Here is a 19,893-nt window from a genome sequence, read left to right on the forward strand (position 1 = left end):
CTTGTCTAGGAAGTGGGAATAATGTAAATTACTAAAGTCATATTGACATAGTCATCACAAAAATCACATGAGTGCTGGAGAGATGGTTCAGGGTCAAAGAGCACTTGTTGCTCTTGCAGAGGACCCAGATTTTGTACCCAGCACCCATATGTAGTACACAACCATGTGTAAGTCTAGTTTCAGGGACTCCGATAACCTTTGTGTCCTTGGTGGGCACCAGGTACACACTTTTGGTGTGCATACATAATGTAGGCAAGCACCAATAAACATGAAATAAACATAAATAAGTATTTTTAAGAGAAGAGAAAACCACGCACACTGTATTTGAAAGAAATAGTTGTCCTATGTTCAATAAAAGGGAAGAGTCTTTCCAGGGAAAGAACTCTGCAGGAGCTTTTTATTTTTTGTTAATTTTCTGCCACTTAACGAAAACCTCAAACTGGGATTACAAACGTGTGTCTGTTATGGTTCTACTGATTGTGGAGTTTTGAGTGTGTGCGTTTGTACATAGATACAAACATTCTTCAGTAAGCCTTCCTGAGACACTCAATTTGGCGAGCTGCTCTCAAAAATAGCATAACATCAGCTAATCCACATCCTCTGCTGGTCCTGCAGAAAGTAGGAGTGTCTGATAAATGTCCCCGCTCTTCGGGTAAACAGAGGAATACTGTGTCTGATGCTCCAATGCTTGTGTTGCTGCTTTGGCTATGGAATTAAGAATGTTGAAAGCAGCTGTTACTGTGTCTTGTATTACAGTCCCGATAAGCTTACAGAGGAAGCCCACTCTTTGTGAGATTGTTGTGTAATACATGGAAATAGCTCTTGCCTTGACCTGCTCTGGTATGTCCTATGTTTATCTGTTTAGGGGAAGTAAGCTTGGTAAGAAAAGATGCATGACCCTAGACCATTCTCACAGATCACCTCAACTCAGCCCTGAACATCTACATTCCATCCACTAAATCAAGTTTTTATATACACATTTATTACATTAACCATTCTGTTCTCTAGGCAGTGTTTAGTCAGCTGAGAAACATTTATTGAGCTTGTATATTGGGCAGTTTTTTCTGTGTTACTGTTTGTAATATATTGAACGGTAACTAGAAAACAAGATTAAGACATGGTCTTCTCTGTAATAGGAATTTATAATCTTCTAGAAATGTGTCTTCCACATGGGAAAAGTTAAAAGCATAATTACTAGGCAGCATATAAGTGAGTAACTAGGAGTCTTAGAGGAGGAAATAGTCAGTGTGGCCATGGTTTCCTAGAGATTCACAGTTAAATTGGGATTTGAGTTGAATGGGTTGGATTTAGCCAAGTTGAAACAGAGAGCTTCTATACAATAGTTTCAGTAAGAACACAGCATGGATGACAGAAAGAAATCTGTCCTGCTCTAAAAAAAGGGTAGAAGACAGATTGTGACAGATACTAAATATAAAAAGTATAAAATTGAGGCATATAAAACCCAAAAAGCCTGTAGAAAATTGTGTGTGTGTGTGTGTGTGTGTGTGTGTGTGTGCAAGCATGTGGGTGTGTGCAAAACTCACAGTGTAGACTCTATTTTCTTAACAGCTTAATCGGTGTATAGTATTGTAATACTTAAAGTGTATGTTTGTTGTGATAAGTCAGATCTACAAAATTTTCTCATCTTGCTTGATTAAAGCATCCATTTTAAAGCAGCTCTTCATTATGTCAGTCCCAGGCAAGGCCAATTTACAACAGACTTCTGTGGTTTTGTGTACTTTATATACCTCATATAAGTTGGATCCCTCAGTATTTGTTGTTCTGTGACTGGCTTATTCCAGTAGCATAATGTCTTCAAGGTTCATCCACGTTGAAGCATGTGACAAGAGTTCCTTCTTTTTAAAGCTAAAAATTGAATTATTTGTATATAACACCTTTTCTTTACTCAATGGACACTAGAGTAACCAGACCCTTGGCTTTTGTAACTAACATGTCATCAAATATAGACACACAGATCTCTGAGAGCCTGTTTACGATTCTTTTAAATATGTATCCAAAGGTCATTTGCCCACATTTTAGTGGGCTGTTTGGGTCTTTGCATTTGAGCTGTAGAAGTCCCTTATACATTTTGGATTTTAACACAATATCAAATGTGTGGCTTCAGACGTTTCCTTCATTCTGCAGGATGCCTTTTCAGCACATTGACCATTATCTTCTTGGCACACAAGCTTTCCGTATGAGATCATCTCACTTCCTTATTGGTTCTTCGGTTGCTTGTGCTTTTGTGTCACATCCAAGACATCATTGTCATCAGCCATGCTTTGGTATTTTCTTATTTTCTTCTGTATGAACTATGGCTTGAGATCTCATATTCAAGTCCACAATCCATTTCAGCTTGCTGTAGTGAGGAATTAGATGAGGGCTCAGTTGTTTCCCCAACACTGTTGAAGAGACTACCCTTTTTTCATTGTACAGAGTCTGTACAAAGAAGCCTTCGGCGGGGTTCTTTCTGGGTTTTCTATTCTGTTGTCCTAAATCTTTCATGTTCTTATGGTAGTTTGATCAGTTTGGTGATTTCAGCATCATCGTGCAATGTTTTAAGGTCAGGAAACGTGACAACTCCAGCTTCATTTTTCTTTCCAAAACTTTGTACTTTGGGGATCCCTTGTGGTTCTGTGTGAGTTTTAGGGTTTGTTTTCTGTTTTTACAAAAGGCAAGTGTAGTTTCACAGTGAAACATTGAATGTGCAGGTCTCCTTCTGTCTCCTGGGCATTTTAACAATATTAAGCCTTCCAACCCAGCAACACCTGATGTCTTGTGCTTTATCCGAGTATCTTTATTAGCTCTTCTACTTACTCCACAGTTTCCCTAGGAAATTGGGAGTAGGGAGGGCCGTCCCTTGCTCACTGCTAAACCAATCACTGTCTGTAGGGATGTTGAAGAAGGCAACTAAATTCAGTCGCTGTTGCACATTGACCATTATATTCAAAGTTAGAAACATCTAACCTCAAACTACAAGGTCAAGAGTGGAAACAAATGTTTCCTTGGGGAAAATTAAAGTCATTTTTGTCATAAATGTATTAATATTTTGGACCAACATAAAATAGCATTTCCTCATTTCCTTTACCTAACTCATCTTCTCCTTTTCAAAACAGAAGTCCATTAAACATTGTGTAACTAGCCTAAGTATGATAGTTTCTTGATTGATAACATTCATATCACGAACTTGCAAAAATGCACACTGAACATAACCAACCATTTTCCATTTCTTATTTACATTAAAACATAGCCCAGAAAGAGCAAAGTCTACAGAAAGATCTCACACGGTTTGTCACTGATGAACTCCAAAACTAAAAATGCAAGTCACCAGATCACATTCACTCTTTGACTCTGTGTAGTTATTTACTACAATTAAAATTAGATTTTAAAAATCCTTTGAATTGTTATGGGAACATTATAAGAAATTATGCAAAAATAGAATTCTTAAAAAGGTTTCACATAAAGCTTTTCTGACACATTGCATATTTCCAACAAAACTGCTAAATGTAGCTGAAGTTTTCCTGTGTCCCGCCTGGCCCATGGTCAGGGCAAATCTCTCTCACCCACCAGTCCTGCAGCCACATGGGCCCAAGTAAACATACAGAGACATATTATTTACGAACTGTATGGCCATTAGCTCAAGCTTATTACTGACTAGCTCTTACACTTAAATTAACCCATACTTCTTATTTATGTTTAGCCACATGGCTTGGTACCTTTTCTCAGCTCTGCCTTCACATCTTGCTTCCTCTGTATATGGCTAGTGACTCCTGACTCAGCCTTCCTCTTCCCAGAATACTCCTAGTTGCTTGCCCCGCCTACACTTCCTGCCTGGCTACTGGCCAATCAGTGTTTTATTAAATCAGTGTACAAGAACATTATCCCACAGCAGCTAAAAAAGAATGTCATGGACAATATATGTTGTATGGTGTTAGGTGAACTGGAAGATCACTTGTATGGTTATTTTGAACAAGTTTTCATTCAGAGAACAATTGTGTTTTAACATGTTTTATTATTAACAAAAGGATTTAATAGTCTTAAAAGTTCTGGTAATGAAGTTCATTTCTTCTGCAAATTGCCCTTCTCAAATTAGCATTTATAAAGGAGTTGAAGGACCATTTATAGGAATAACAAATGTCACATTCTACTAGTCTTTTAACAGACTTCTGGGATACTTTATGCAATGAGTACATTTATTGTCAGAATAACAGTTAGGCCAATTGCTTTAAATTCAAAAAACAACTTTGTCTGAAAAGGTGTCTGAAAGCTGAAAAATAAGAAACTGAACAAATTATTTGAACCTTAACATGTTGCTTGAAAGCAAATGTATTGCATTCCTCAGTTGTCTAGATGCTTTGATTTTTTGCTCAGCGTCCATCGCATCTCATTTTCATAACTCTTAATGGGAAATGAGTGGTACCAAATACTGTCCCCACCTTTGTGGTAATGTTGGCTGATAAAAAAAATTCATAGATGTATAATTTTTATCTTCTGTATTTGCATTGATTTTATAGGGACATCTTGGAAGTAGAGGGCCTCCCGGGCCTCCAGGACTCAAAGGAACTCAGGTAAGGAGGAAACCAACGTCTAGTCAGCAGGTTTTTAGTTAGAATTTTCCTTTTTTTATTTTTGTGACACTTCAGTTTTTGCTTAATGAAAAGAATTTCCTTAGTGTGAACAATTTTTGCTGTAAAGTATTTCAAGTTATTTATATTGGCACTTATGGGACGGAATTTGGAATCATTTTACAGAGTTCTGAACTCATTAGGTGATTTATTTCAGTGATCTCCAATGGAATGTTGAAGAATCTGAACCCAGAATGAAACGTATATGCACCAGGATTCATATTTGCTACTTGTGACTACTTTATATTTGTAACTTAATAAATTATATTTGATTGACTTATGAATTGAGCAAAATGTCTGTTTATGAAATATATAAGGCATGTGATACTAAAGAAGTCTATACATGCTGTCAAGAGTAGTAACATAAACTAATAATACCAACTATTCATCTAAAGGTGAAAAAGAGCAATGTATTTCATGAGTGTATTTGGAAATAGAGCATACTTGCTTTTTTTTTCTTGTTAGAAAGTAATGCCGAGAAGTTGCTTATCTTTGGATATGTTTATTTCCCACCTCTTTCTACCATTCAGTTTTGACCCTTACAAGAATGCACCAGATATTTACATTTTGTGGCATTATAGCTAATTTGACTCTAAGACGTGGTTGTAAATTAGTTGAGAATACAGTGTTTGACAGTAAGCACCATTTGGGTAGGGTCTGAGGTGCTTTGTAAGCTCCTGTGGGGTAGGATCCGATGTGCTTTTGTGTGCTTAGAGTCTCAGACAAAACTAAAATAAACTTGTGGTATGGTGGCACTACCTATAATCCCATCACTTTCAAAGCCGAGGCAGGAGGATCACAAGTTTGAGGCCAGCGTGGGCTATAAAAGAGACTCAGTCTTAAAAGAAGAAGGAGCAGGAGGAGGAGGAAGGGAGGGGGAGAAGATGGGTAAATAAATGAAGTATCAAATGGGCCTAGAGCATGTTCTGTATAAGTGATTGTTAAATATGCCATAAATATGTGTGTTGATTTTCATCTGCCAAAAACAGAGTTGCATTTCTGTGTAGCCAACAAATTAGAGACTCTTTTTAATGATCTTGGTGATTCTTTTCCTTTACTCTCCTCAACTCTGAATTTCCTGTATATACTATGTGCCATCCACCAATTTAAAAAGTAGTCCAATGTTACATGTCCCTTTTGAGGTGAGCTAATCACCAAAATATTAAAACATGGGAGGCTTGGATTCTAAAATAAGAGAGTTGTAGCAAGATTTTTGTTGCATTCCTTAACGTGGCTCAGATTTCAGAATAAATACAAAGGATGACGATTTCTATATTTAAACACTGTTTTGGGCCATGAATTGTTCCGATTTATTTTTAAGGGAGAAGAAGGACCAGCTGGACCCTTTGGAGAACTAGGACCAAGGGCAAGTATCCCAAGAGTGGTTCCCTAAAGCTTAGTGAAGGGGTGCACGCTAGTGACTCCAGTACTTAGGGAGGAGGCAAGAAGGTCCTAAGTACAAGGCCTGCCTGGTGAGCCTCAGGTATACAGTAAAACCTGGTCTCAATGGGAGGGTTTGGAAGGAGGAAAAGGAAGGGAGAAATGTTGGAATTATATTATTATCTCAAAAATTTTAAAGGTTAAAATTTTTAATTGTAAAATTAAACTGTATAATTTTGGGCGAAGAGAAACTACTTTTTGTTTCGTATTTGCTGAAGAAAAACATAATATATACACTCTCAAAGATTAATTAATTAATTAAAATAATTTTATGTTACTAAATTAAATTTCTGTTATTAAAATAACAGAGGGCAAAAGTTAGAACCATTATGATCCTAAAATCCCCCCAAAGAAAGTAAACTGCTGACTAGATGTTTCCTGAGATGTATTTTCCCAGAGCTAATGGCTGACCCCAGGTCCCTGAATTTGCTAAGCAAATTCTACCACCCAGCTAAATCCTTGACCCACTGATTATATTATTAATTATCGCTTATCACCTTCCCCAGTGGTTTTACGGTATCAATAATCATGAAAACTATTTTGAAAGGTTCTCAGTAATACCAAATAAAATAATTTTAGAATCACTTACGGAAAACTCTGACTTATCAATGTGTCAGTATTGAAATTATAGAAAACTAGTGGGTAGTTTTCCCTAATTGTAACCAGATAGTGCCATCTTGTGATATACAAACTATTGTTTTCTAAGTTTTGGAAATAAATTCAAATGTTTTTGTATACATGACCAAAACTTGTGTTTTAAATAATTAGGATGATTATGCTATATTTAAGAGGCATTGAACTCATGTGACGTATGTCTAAGATTTTATTTTATTTGAGAATGTCACAAACTACACATTCTTAAGTTTTTGCTTTGTATTTAGGGAGATAGAAATTATTTACTTGTGCCTTTATCTCACAGACACACATATTGGTTCCATACCACTGAAAAGGAAACATTGTTTTTTGTAAGAAAGAGAACATAACAGCAAAATTATTTGAGCCTAGCAAAACTGATCTCATTTAAAATTCACTTCCCTGGAAAACAACAGAACCATACTCTATAATATTCTGTATTATTTCGCTTCGGTTGGTTGAGGGTCAATTTGGGAAGAAGGATGACTGTAAGCATATCATATGAGTCAGCCCAATATTGAAAACTCTGCAAGATACTATATGAAAATAAGGTTTTCATATTACATTTTCAGGGGTACTCCCACACAAAAAAAGTGTGCTGGAGCTTAAAAGGGGCCGTAAGTCATAATGCCACCACCATGGTCCAGAATGGCTTAGTTTCAAGGATTCTAAATGTATTGGCTCCAATGGTACTTGTTTACAGTGTAGATTTATTATGATATTACATACTGTCCTGTGGTGTTTAAATTAGTTGTACATTGAGAATGAAAACGAATGTTTTCTTTATGCCACTTTCCAATCAGTTTTAATAAAAAACGGATGGCTGAAAAATTGTCAATATCAGAAAAATAAAATTATTTCACTCTGAGCTAAATTCCTGATCCTATATTCAGGTGAAATGCTGAATCAGGTCTGAGAGCAGCAGTAGGGTCAGATTCAAGTCCAGACAGACCTAGAAGGGTGAAAGGTCACATTGGCTGTGTCAGCATCAGAGGACATAGCCAAGCAGAAGTTAAAGGGATATTGGGAGTCCTCTGCTTGTGAGCCCTTGACACACACACGCACGCACGCACGCACGCACGCACGCACGCACACACACACCAGTGCTGAGATGGCAGGTTGGAGTGAGCTGTTCCATCTCAGTGCTAAATGTACTATTTTACGGGGTCCAGGTAAGGAAGTTACACCCTTTTCTTGGTCTGGCATGTTCTTATTTCCAATTACAAACTCTCTTTCCCTAGCCAGCATCTTGTATCTTTTGCTCCTTCCTAATGAACATTCCCCTAACCCAAGGGTGCCCATACCTACTCCAGTGTTTCCCATTGCTCCTTATCTCCATCATGACTACACACACACACACACACACACACACACACACACACACACACGCACGCACACACACCATCAGGCTTCCAACATTATCCTTTGGGTACATTCTGAATTCTATTCTCTTGCCCACTTAGTCTTTGTTTCTGAACTACGACTTCATAACTTTCTCTCTATAAATGTTTACCTCCATGTCATCTTCACCTTAGCCCTCTCTTCCCCCGTCCCCTACAATGGAGTACTCTCACAGTTCTCCACCATGGTCTGCACCCACTCAGTTGCTGATCCATCTTCTCTACTCTGCCTTTTGTCTTATTTTGTGGGTGAGTAGTCCATTGATCTTACTGCAGTCAGGATTCTGTTTCACTTTTCATTTCACCGTGTCCTTTTGGTGATTCAGAACACGCATCCAACAGTTCTTCCCTCCAACTCTCTACTTCTGATATCGTAATCATTTTCCGTCTAGGGGACGTTCTTACCAGCATACAGACCTTAAAATAAAAGTAGCGCATACGTGGGTTGCCGTCTCTTCCAGGCACTGCTCCATTACTCTCGTCTAAGGAAAGCTCCCTTATATGTGCTTTCGCCAGTTCTTCTCTGTCCGCCTGTGTGGGCTCCTGTGCCCGCCTGTGTGAGCACCTGTGTCTGCCTGTGTGAGCACCTGTGTCCGCCTGTGTGAGCACCTGTGTCCGCCTGTGTGAGCACCTGTGTCCGCCTGTGTGAGCTCCTGTGTCCGCCTGTGTGAGCACCTGTGCCCGCCTGTGTGAGCTCCTGTGTCCGCCTGTGTGAGCTCCTGTGTCCGCCTGTGTGAGCACCTGTGTCCGCCTGTGTGAGCACCTGTGCCCGCCTGTGTGAGCACCTGTGTCCGCCTGTGTGGGCTCCTGTGTCCGCCTGTGTGAGCACCTGTGTCCGCCTGTGTGGGCTCCTGTGTCCGCCTGTGTGAGCTCCTGTGTCCGCCTGTGTGGGCTCCTGTGTCCGCCTGTGTGAGCTCCTGTGTCCGCCTGTGTGGGCTCCTGTGTCCGCCTGTGTGAGCTCCTGTGTCCGCCTGTGTGGGCTCCTGTGTCCGCCTGTGTGAGCACGTGTGTCCGCCTGTGTGGGCTCCTGTGTCCGCCTGTATGGGCTCCTGTGTCCGCCTGTGTGGGCACCTGTGTCCGCCTGTGTGGGCACCTGTGTCCGCCTGTGTGAGCTCCTGTGCCCGCCTGTGTGGGCTCCTGTGTCCGCCTGTGTGGGCACCTGTGTCCGCCTGTGTGAGCTCCTGTGTCCGCCTGTGTGAGCTCCTGTGTCCGCCTGTGTGAGCACCTGTGTCCGCCTGTGTGAGCACCTGTGTCCGCCTGTGTGGGCTCCTGTGTCCGCCTGTGTGGGCTCCTGTGTCCGCCTGTGTGAACACCTGTGTCCGCCTGTGTGAGCACCTGTGTCCGCCTGTGTGGGCTCCTGTGTCCGCCTGTGTGGGCTCCTGTGTCCGCCTGTGTGAGCACCTGTGTCCGCCTGTGTGAGCACCTGTGCCCGCCTGTGTGGGCTCCTGTGTCCGCCTGTGTGGGCTCCTGTGTCCGCCTGTGTGGGCTCCTGTGTCCGCCTGTGTGAGCTCCTGTGTCCGCCTGTGTGAGCACCTGTGTCCGCCTGTGTGGGCTCCTGTGTCCGCCTGTGTGGGCTCCTGTGTCCGCCTGTGTGAGCACCTGTGTCCGCCTGTGTGAGCTCCTGTGTCCGCCTGTGTGAGCACGTGTGTCCGCCTGTGTGAGCACGTGTGTCCGCCTGTGTGGGCTCCTGTGTCCGCCTGTGTGAGCTCCTGTGCCCGCCTGTGTGAGCACCTGTGTCCGCCTGTGTGGGCTCCTGTGTCCGCCTGTGTGAGCACCTGTGTCCGCCTGTGTGGGCTCCTGTGTCCGCCTGTGTGAGCACCTGTGTCCGCCTGTGTGAGCTCCTGTGTCCGCCTGTGTGAGCACGTGTGTCCGCCTGTGTGAGCACGTGTGTCCGCCTGTGTGGGCTCCTGTGTCCGCCTGTGTGAGCTCCTGTGTCCGCCTGTGTGGGCTCCTGTGTCCGCCTGTGTGAGCACCTGTGTCCGCCTGTGTGGGCTCCTGTGTCCGCCTGTGTGAGCTCCTGTGTCCGCCTGTGTGGGCTCCTGTGTCCGCCTGTGTGGGCTCCTGTGTCCGCCTGTGTGGGCTCCTGTGTCCGCCTGTGTGAGCACGTGTGTCCGCCTGTGTGGGCTCCTGTGTCCGCCTGTGTGAGCACCTGTGTCCGCCTGTGTGAGCTCCTGTGTCCGCCTGTGTGAGCTCCTGTGTCCGCCTGTGTGAACACCTGTGTCCGCCTGTGTGAACACCTGTGTCCGCCTGTGTCCGCCTGTGTGAGCACCTGTGTCCGCCTGTGTGGGCACCTGTGTCCGCCTGTGTGGGCACCTGTGTCCGCCTGTGTCAGCACCTGTGTCTGCCTGTGTGGGCACCTGTGTCCCCAGCGCCTCCGCACGGATGGCCGATGGATCAGTTGCTTCTGTTACTGAATCCCACAGTCATTTCCCAGCTCTCGGCATCTTCTAGTAGTCAATACTCACATCCTTGAGACTTTATAAAAATCAACTCTCTTCTAGAAAACTTTTTATTTACATGACTTTCTTCCTAGATTGCTGGCATCAAATTCCCTGTTACCTTAATTTTATTTCCTATTATCTTAATTTTCAAATTTTTAGAAAATCCTAAGGCTTGGTATATAGACTTTTCTTTTCCAGTAGTCCTCACTGCTTCCTAGACAGGTCCACATGTCTTAGCAATTGAAATATCATCACTAATGACTTCCAGAACAATATCTTTGGATCAGAACGTTCTACTCTTGATCTCTGTACATAGGTGTCCAACAGCCATATTAACTAAGACATTCAAAACTCAGCTTCTAATTTGCCTTCCACCCTATTTCAGGGTCCTTCTCATTTCAGTTATTCAGTTACTCGAGTTGAAAATATTTAGTTGTCAATGCAAAAACATGGCCATCATCTCAAAAGAAGAAGAGTTTATTTTGAAGCCCAAAGTGAGTGACCACACCCAGGAACACAGATTCAGGATACCTTAAATTCCGTGTTCTGATATAGTAACAGTTCCATGAAGTTCATATGGCAACAGAACAAACTAAATTTTTAAATCACAGCACTTGGCAGTTACATCTGTGGAAACACTGATTAGATAGGTACGTTCCAGAAAGGCAGGGAAAATGCAGCTACGAGCCTCAGGTATTATCTGACCGCATTCTCGGCCCTTGGGTTGGTGGAAGCTAGCTCTCTGTACATTCCAAAAGTCTTACCAGGTAGTGACGGAGATGTTAGGTCATATCCAGAGGAAAGCAATAAATGGCTGATTAAAGGGACTGAAAACTGACCCAAGGTATTTGAGCTCTAAACCTGCCACATTCCAGACCCTCCACTATCATTGACACTCTAATCAGTTAATCCTCTTGGAAGAAGGTCTAGCTGCAGGTGGGGTTTTTTTCCAGGAACTTTATTTAGTAAAAAATATTTTTATTTTATAATTAATTTAATTTTACATATCAGCCACAGATTTCCCTGCCCTCCCTCCTCCCACTCCCCAGCTTCCCCCCCCCCCCAATCCACTCCTCCATTCCCACCTCCTCCAGGGCAAGTTCTCCCCTGGAGATTCAGCCCAGCCTGGTAAATTCAGTTGAGGCAGGTCCAGTCCCCTCCTCCCTACACCAAGGCTGAGCAAGGTGTCCCAGCATAGGCCCCAGGCTCCAAAAAGCCAGCCCATGCACTAAGGACAGGTGCCAGTCCCACTGCCTGGGGACCTCCTAAATAGTTCAAGCTCATCAACTGTCTCACTTATCCAGAGGGCCTGGTCCAGTTCCATGGGGGCTCCTCAGCCATTGGTCTAGGAACTTTATTTCACAACGTTCATGCTGAATCTTCTCCTTCTCTTCTCCCTGTGTGAATCATAAGCAGTACCTGAAACTCTGACGTCATTATCCCGAGTCTTACCATTTCTCCCAGCTGTCTCTGCTGCAACCCTGATCCATGCCTCAGCATCCCTCACTGGATTGTTGTAGTAGACTCCCATTTATAGTCTAGCCTTCTGTCCTTGCATCAAGGAGATCCTTTTAAACATGGATTATACTGCATTTCTTCACAAAGCTCACTTAAGACTTCTTGCCTCTCTCTGAAGAAAAACCAAATAGCCTAGTATAATTTATAAGGTCTTATATGACCCAGCTTCTCATTCCCCCATTCTCTTCTTGACTTCATTCTCTGACTCAGTTTCTCCTCCTGCATCTCCACTCCAGCCATATTGACTCCTCATAGTTGTGCCAGTCTTCCATGTAGTCTTCCTAAAGTACCTTTGCCTGTGCCTGGACTGTTGTTCCTGTAATGCCCACATCATTTTCTCCTTTTTAAAATCCGTACTCAAATGCCCCCTTCTCAGTGAGGTCTTCTTCCATAGAAATCCCACAAAAATTTCAATAAAACTCCCACGAGAGTTGATATCTCCCTTTCCTGTTTAATTTATTGTCCTTCATATTTACCACTACCTAATATGTGTGTGCATATACATGTATATATATGCATATGTATACATGCATACATATATTATACATTTAAGATTTTTATCATCCTCACTGAAGTGTAAGCTCTATGGGGGCAGGTGTGTAGTGTTCTCTTCATCCTGACAATTGAGATCTGTGCATGACTCGTTGGAGGCACTCAAGTATTTGTAGTCAAATTGGCTAATAAATATAAGAGAGCATTGAATATTTTGAAGTTATCCATTTCATAGAACAGAATGCATTTCCAAACCCACTGGTTCTCAACCTTCCTAATGCTGCAGCCCTTTAATACAGTTCCTCATGTTGTAGTGACCCCCAACTACAAAATTATTTTGTCACTACTTCATAACTGTAATTTTGCTACTGTTACAAATCATAATGTAAGTATCTGATATGTGACCCTACAGGGATCACAAACCACAAGTTTAGAACCACTGTCTTAAACCTTAGAACACCTTTATAAGTGATGAGTACTAAATATGTTTTTATGGTTTTTGTTCTTTCTTTCTTTTAGGGAAAACCAGGTCGAAAAGGGTATATGGGGGAACCAGGGCCAGAAGGCTTAAAGGTAAAGTGCATGAAGTTTTTGTCAATTTGAAAATATAAAATTTCAAAAGGATTAAGTTGTGACTTTTATCAATTAAAATTAATCAGTACAAATTAAATGAGCAAGTTTCAACTTAGGAGGTACCAGTAAGATGTTAAAAACTGTTCAAACAGCAAATTATAAGCCATGTAGCTACATCTGCATTTGCATTGGTATACAATTTAATAAAGAAATGTTAGAATACATTTTATAAACTTTTGCAATATGAGATACAAAGCAATAATAAGTTTTATGCAACTTAATAAAAATGTTAGGGTAATATTTTTGGATTAGATATGGGGCAATAAATATATATGTTAATATCTCTTATTAAGCATTGGTTCTTCAATAAACAGCTAACAGTAGGTCAACCTGAGTCTGTTCCTTACACAATCACTGAGTAGCCTTTATCACTGTAGGACTTTGAAAGGATATGCCAGCCATTCATTGTTTCTTGCTTCACCTCCGTGTCTTAGATAATCCTTTACAACCACAGATACAAAACAACACAGAGATTTGATGAATGGAAGAGACCAGTTTATAGGGATTGTTGAATTTTCAAATTTAAAACTCATAAAAGAGACAGAGTATTATTACCAAATTTCCCAAGTTAAGGCTTGTTTCATATATACCAAACACATAACTTTTATGATATTAAATCCTAAGAGAAAGCTAGACATCAAGTCAATGAAGGAAGATGACTTAAAGCATTTTTAATGTATCAACATGTAGACAGATAAAACATACTAGGAGGATGTGTGCCTGGCTTTCTCAAATTATATAAACAAAATTCCAGAAAACTGATTTAAAACCAGGAAGTTTAAGCATCCTGAGTTTAGTCTCTATCCTGCCAAATAGCACTAAGAAATTCAACGTTGAGCCACAATGTAGCCAAATTGGCTAGCAGCTTAACCTCAGTGATTGGTAAAAGGCTGCACTCCCTAGAATCTCACCACGGCAAGTCTTTGTTACCCAGGAACCTGAAGAAATCCTTCAGTGGCATCCCTCCTAGGCTGCCAGTGCTCCTGTGACCTGTGCACCATGTGGCTGTGCTCGGTGAAACACTTGGGAGTTGGTGAAGGGTCACCGCCTTCCACTCAACCCTAGTCTTTGTCTCCGTCTCTCTGTCTGTCTGTCCCTGTTTCTGTCTTCTATGTCTATCTCTCTGTGTCTCTGTCTCCCTTTCACCTCCCTCCCCGCCCTCTCCTCTCCTTTTCCCTTATTCCCTTCCCTCCCTCCATCCTTCCCTCCCTGCTTTTCTGCACCACCCTTCCTCAACGGTCTCTCTTCTCCCCTCCCTCATCTCTTCCCTTATTCTATTCTCTCACCCTGCATCTGTCCCTGCTTCCCTCCCTCTGTTTCTCCCTTCTCTCCCTCTTCCCTCCCTTTCTCTCTTCTCTCTAAGCCAAGGCTCCTCTTCCCCTTACCTTCAGACTCTGAATGTTAAAACAAGGTGGGGGCCACTTCCACTCTTGGCTGTCAATCAAACCTTCTGTGAGAGACAAAGGCACATTTCCTTCGGTGGAAAAGACAATTTTGGAGAGAGGAAAGAGGCAGATTAAAAGATTAATTATTCAAAGATTATTCTGCCATCAATTTCCTTAAAAAGTTGTCAGATGAGTTCTTTATCAACAACTAGGTACTGCGTCCTACAACATCTCACTGTTTCCACTCCTCTAAACGTGTACCGATGGAACAGAAAGCTTGTACAGACTATTGCTCAGAATGGCTATTAGGTTCCAGTGCTTAAAAGCAGTAAGATCTTGTAGACATGTAACATTAGACACAGACATGAGCCACAGTGTAGAATACAGAGAAAAAATAAGCTTAATTTTAATAATATAGCTAATACAGGGCATAACAGTGTCATCCTTTTCATGTGTAATCAATATTGAGAACATTATTGAGATACTTTGTAGTCCACAATTTATACGATGATTTTGAGATCCGATGTGTATTCTTCACTTACATCATCTGTCAGTTCATACCAGTCCATGACACTCGTCACCAGTGGCCGCCATATTGTTTGGTATCTTAATATCTTGGTACTCCACACTTCACTTTCATTATTCATTTTAAAATTATCATTTTTTATAGAAAGAATCGTAGGTCCCTGTCACACCCACTGTATGTGGTATCTCAAAATCAGTCTTCTGCTTTCCATTAATCAGCCCTTACCTTCTCTTACATGAGTTCCCCTACTGAAGTGGCCCTTCCTCATCCCTTTCAACACCCCCTGCTTACAGGGACAGCTCCAGTGAGTTCCATAATACATCATTTGGAGTTGTGAAGAGTAATTTGGGTCATATAGTATGCTTTACACCTCACCAGTAGCCGACTGGGGAGCAGCACACCCAAATCAGACACGTTAAAACCCCTGCACTAAAATTAACTGGGAGAAATAAAAACCGTAACAGGATTTTCTTAAGTTAGAAACTGGTGCCAAATAACTCAGATTAGGCCAAATTTATTACTGATGAGTGGAGGAAACTTCTGGGTCCACAGAGCTCATGGACTATACAGGAAGCCATGTGCCTTAGAAGCCATGAACAAATATCCCTTCCAGTGGCCAGCTCTGCTGACTGGAGCTCACAGATCCTTGCTCTGAAGACATCTTTAGGATTATCTGTGTTGGAAACACAGCATCCTCTGGGGCAAGGGCTTTAATTATACTCTTAACATCTTTCACAGTACCTTTTATTTGTTTTAAAAATATTTTTACATTTATGATTTCTGTATGTGGGTGTACACACATGCCACAGTGAACAATGAAGGTCAGCGGACAATGTTAAGGGTTTGGCTCTTTCCTTCCACTCTGTGGCTCCTGAGCATTGACATCAGGGCTTTAGGTCTTTGGGCTTGGCAGCAGGTGCCTTTAAAGGTTTTAATGTGTACAGGTGTTTGCCTATATGTATCTCTGTGTGCATTCCACATGTGCAGTGCCCATGGAGGCCGGAAGAGGGCATTGGATTTCACTGAACTGGATTTACAGATGGTTGTGAGCTACGTGGGTGCTGGAATCTAACCTGCGTCCTGTGCAAGAGCTGCCTCTCCAGCCTTAAATATGTCTTTAAAATGACTCACAGTAATGAATAGGGGAATGTGACTTCAATATGTAGATAATTATTGTTGGAATAAAAAGGGAAGAAAGGCCAGATTTTACAAAAATACTATAAATAAGCTTGAATAACTGAAATTGACTTTGTTTTTTTCTGTTACAACTATGTAATTATGTAAAATGGAAACAGATGAACTGTCATGACTATTGTTATTGAAAAATTGTCATTTTTACAATGTTATATTCCTGATCCACAGGGAGAAGTAGGAGACCAAGGAGATATTGGGAAAATTGGTGAAACAGTAAGCTTGCTTTATACTCTTATTTTTATTTTTTCACCCTCTGTGTTTCCTGGGAACTATGTTAACCATGATCTAACCATAATCATGTTAGCAAGAACTGGAATAAATTTAGACTCATATGTGATGGTTCTATTAACAAATAAAAAACTACAATACAAAGAGATGTGAAGAAAAAAACAATGGATATTTTCAGTGAATATGGACCATGTTTATGACCTCAGGGGCATTTTTCTTTTTAGTATTTGACATTCCGTTTCAGTTCCATTGATTTCAGTCTAAAACTGACCTTTTAAAAAGAGTAGCATAAACAAGGCATGGTGACAAATGCTTGAAATGCCAGTACTTTATGATTAGAGGCTAAGGCAGGAAGTTCCTGAATTCAAGACCAATCTGGTCTACACAACAAACACCATCTCAATGAAAAACAACAACAAAAAGCTGATTAGATGAAAAAATAGCATGTGTTGATAATCTGACTTAAGATTTGAATCAAGCAGAGGCATGATATATAGAGTATATTTTTATCAAAATGCAGTTTGTTTAGGTTCATTACTCTTGTAGCAGAAAGATTCAAGTAATTTTTTAAGATGTTTTTTTATTTTTGTGTGCTTTTGAGTGCAGTGCCCACATCGGCCAGAAGAGGGCCAGAAGAGCTGGTTTTACAGGCAGTTGTGACCTGCCAGACCAGGGCTAGGAGCTCTGGAGCTGAAGTTGGGTCTTCTGCAAGAGTGTCATACACTGCTGAGCCACCTTGTATGTCTTGCATATAATATTTATATTGTGTCTATTAAAAATAATTTTAACTATGATCTATTTCAACAATGAGGAAAACCATTGAAAATAATTTCTATGAGGTTGGAAAGATGTTTCAGTCAGAAAGTGCTTTCTGCCTCAGACACTGGATCTCCAGGACTCATCTGCAGTCTCAGGGCTATGAGTTAAAAAGCTTTCTGGCCAGTCAGTCTAGCTGGTACAATCAGGGAGAGACTCTGCCTCAAAAAATAAGGTGAGGAACAGTAAAAGAGGACACAATATCAACCTCTGGTCTCCACCAACATATAACACACATATTACATGTGAGCATGTGTACACACAAAAAAAACCACACACACATACACACACACGTACTGCATACACACAAATACATAAAAAGAAATTTTTCTAACAAACCTACATAATCAAGTGATGAGTTGACAAGGATGAAAATATTTACGGTGTTCAAGGTCAATTGTCACAAAGCAAGTGAGTGAAATAGTTTGTCTCAGTGAGCAAATTTCCCCTTATCCTATCTTAAGATTTAAGAAGTAGATTGTTCTACAAAGTCATTTTATAAGCTTAATTTGTTTACAATTATTAATACAGGTGTTCTGATAAGAAAAAAATAGTCTGATAGTTTTACCATTAATATTAGTAAAAATAGATAGGGGAAGTTAAGTCACAGGAATCATTACTACTTCCAGGTAATCCTCAGTCACCAAAAGGTAAATTTTTTAACTATATATTTGCCAAGAAAAGACCTTTCAGTGTAGTACATAGATCAGCTTATGAGAAATGTTTAATAGGATTGAAGCTTTTTTTTATTTCTATGGTTAGTCAAAGAATTAAATTATAGCATTTGAGTGTCAACTTGCTTAGGAAGTGTGTAGTGTGTGACACACTGTAGTCAGGATCCAAAGTTAAAATTCCAATAAATGACATCTTTTCACATTTCATATATTAAATTTCCTAGCATTATTTACTTAATCACTCTGGATTAGTTCCACACAGTCTAAGAACCAATGGTTTCCAGTGCTGTCCAAAGTGGGCATGGACTACCATGATGCTAGATTTCTGTGACTGGAATTTTAAAAAAAAAAAAATGCATTTACTGATCCTTTGGTATGTTTCCGGCATCAGCCAATACTGGGATGTCTTATTTAATTCTCAGAGGTTTCCCCAACCCCCAGTTTCTACAGCGAGGAAACCAGAGAACAGAAAATGACTGATTCAAAGTTCCATAACTGAACCTTGATTCAAACCCAGACTTCCAGGCTCAAAACCCAGACCTCCACCTCATGCCATATGCACACTTTTAATTTTAGATGAAAAGCCATTTGGCCTGGATCTTGCAAAGACACTGTGAGCATCAGATAAGCTTGATATTAGCTTAAACATGTTTTCTTATTAATTGAACAACAATTTGGCCTTGATGTTGTAAAGACCTTTTGAGTACTTGGTAAATTACCACACTAAAGTACCTTCCCAATTCTGATATATTTTTTTCTCATTAAGGATGTGATATGAAGGACTTTCTTCTATAATACATTACTTCTTCTATTGAGCTAATCAAAAATCTAATTTGCCTAAAGAGTATTTGAGGCCTTCTGTAACTCTCAGATTGTGTTTTATCTTAAGTTCCAGGTCCTTCCTATGAATATACTTCTAGACTAGAATTTTGTTGCCAAAAGAACTTCTTCTCTTGAAAGATACAGAATATGTAGTTGCACTTCATGACAACAATGTTTGACATTTGAAATAGCCCAGTATACAGTAGTGCTGCACTTTTCACTTTCGATGATTTTTATGGTCATTTAATTGCCTTAACTGAGTGACGTTTTCTTTCTCTACTCCTACTAATTAGGAAACAAATTTCCTGTTGAGTCTGTCAAGCTCAGCAGTGTTATCTACATTTTATGTCAGTATTCATTTACAGTCATTTCTTGTATTACAAGAATTTATTTCTATAAATGTGCCCCCAAAGTCTCCAATTTTCTTCATTATTTTTATTAAAAATAACAAACTTGATTTCTATAAATGCATCTCATAAGTCCCCAATTTCTCTTTTTAATTTCTTGTTCAAAAACGTACAAGCATTTTCAACAGTGATACAATTTATGCATCAGCAATGTTTCTTAGTGTTTTCAAATTCCTGGCATGTCACTATTTGAGATTCAAGGACAAGAATTTAGTATTCCCAAATATTCTCAGAGTTTTCACAATTACGATGTTTTAAATATACCTCTAACAGTATTCACACCTTGTTACTTAAATAGCTAAAATTCTTGCTTAAAGAATTTTAAGTTTAATAGTGCTTACAAAGAGCTAGGTCCTACAGGAATTATCAGTGCAGACAAAACGGGGAAGGAGTGTAGTTAGTCCTTGGTGTACAACTGGCTTAAAATTCCTAAGCTATTCATTATTTGTCAGGAACGTTCTGCGATATATACCGTCAAAGAATAATTCCAGTTCTAGGAATCCCTGACTTTCTTCTAAGAAATTTAATAACCCTGCTTTTCCTCTCCTCTGCCAGCTTGGCAGCTTTTCCCTCTTCTGATCTCAGTACATGCTTCTGAAGCTGGGCAAACAGAACCAGACACAGTCTATTGATTTACGTACTTATATGTATGTGTGTTT

At 40.5% G+C, this 19,893-nt stretch overlaps 1 protein-coding gene across 1 annotated transcript in view; it reads left to right on the plus strand.

The window, feature by feature from the left end:
- The window catches only part of Col24a1 (collagen type XXIV alpha 1 chain), a 293,451-nt gene that overhangs the window by 106,034 nt on the left and 167,524 nt on the right, over positions 1 to 19,893 (plus strand). Inside the window, exons 21-24 of the mRNA XM_059266384.1 lie at positions 4,515 to 4,568; positions 5,947 to 5,991; positions 13,069 to 13,122; positions 16,456 to 16,500. Of these exons, the coding sequence (XP_059122367.1) occupies positions 4,515 to 4,568; positions 5,947 to 5,991; positions 13,069 to 13,122; positions 16,456 to 16,500 (198 nt within the window). The remainder of the gene's footprint in view (positions 1 to 4,514; positions 4,569 to 5,946; positions 5,992 to 13,068; positions 13,123 to 16,455; positions 16,501 to 19,893) is intronic.

Source organism: Peromyscus eremicus, chromosome 6, assembly GCF_949786415.1.
Source record: "Peromyscus eremicus chromosome 6, PerEre_H2_v1, whole genome shotgun sequence".
Classification (NCBI taxonomy): domain Eukaryota; kingdom Metazoa; phylum Chordata; class Mammalia; order Rodentia; family Cricetidae; genus Peromyscus; species Peromyscus eremicus.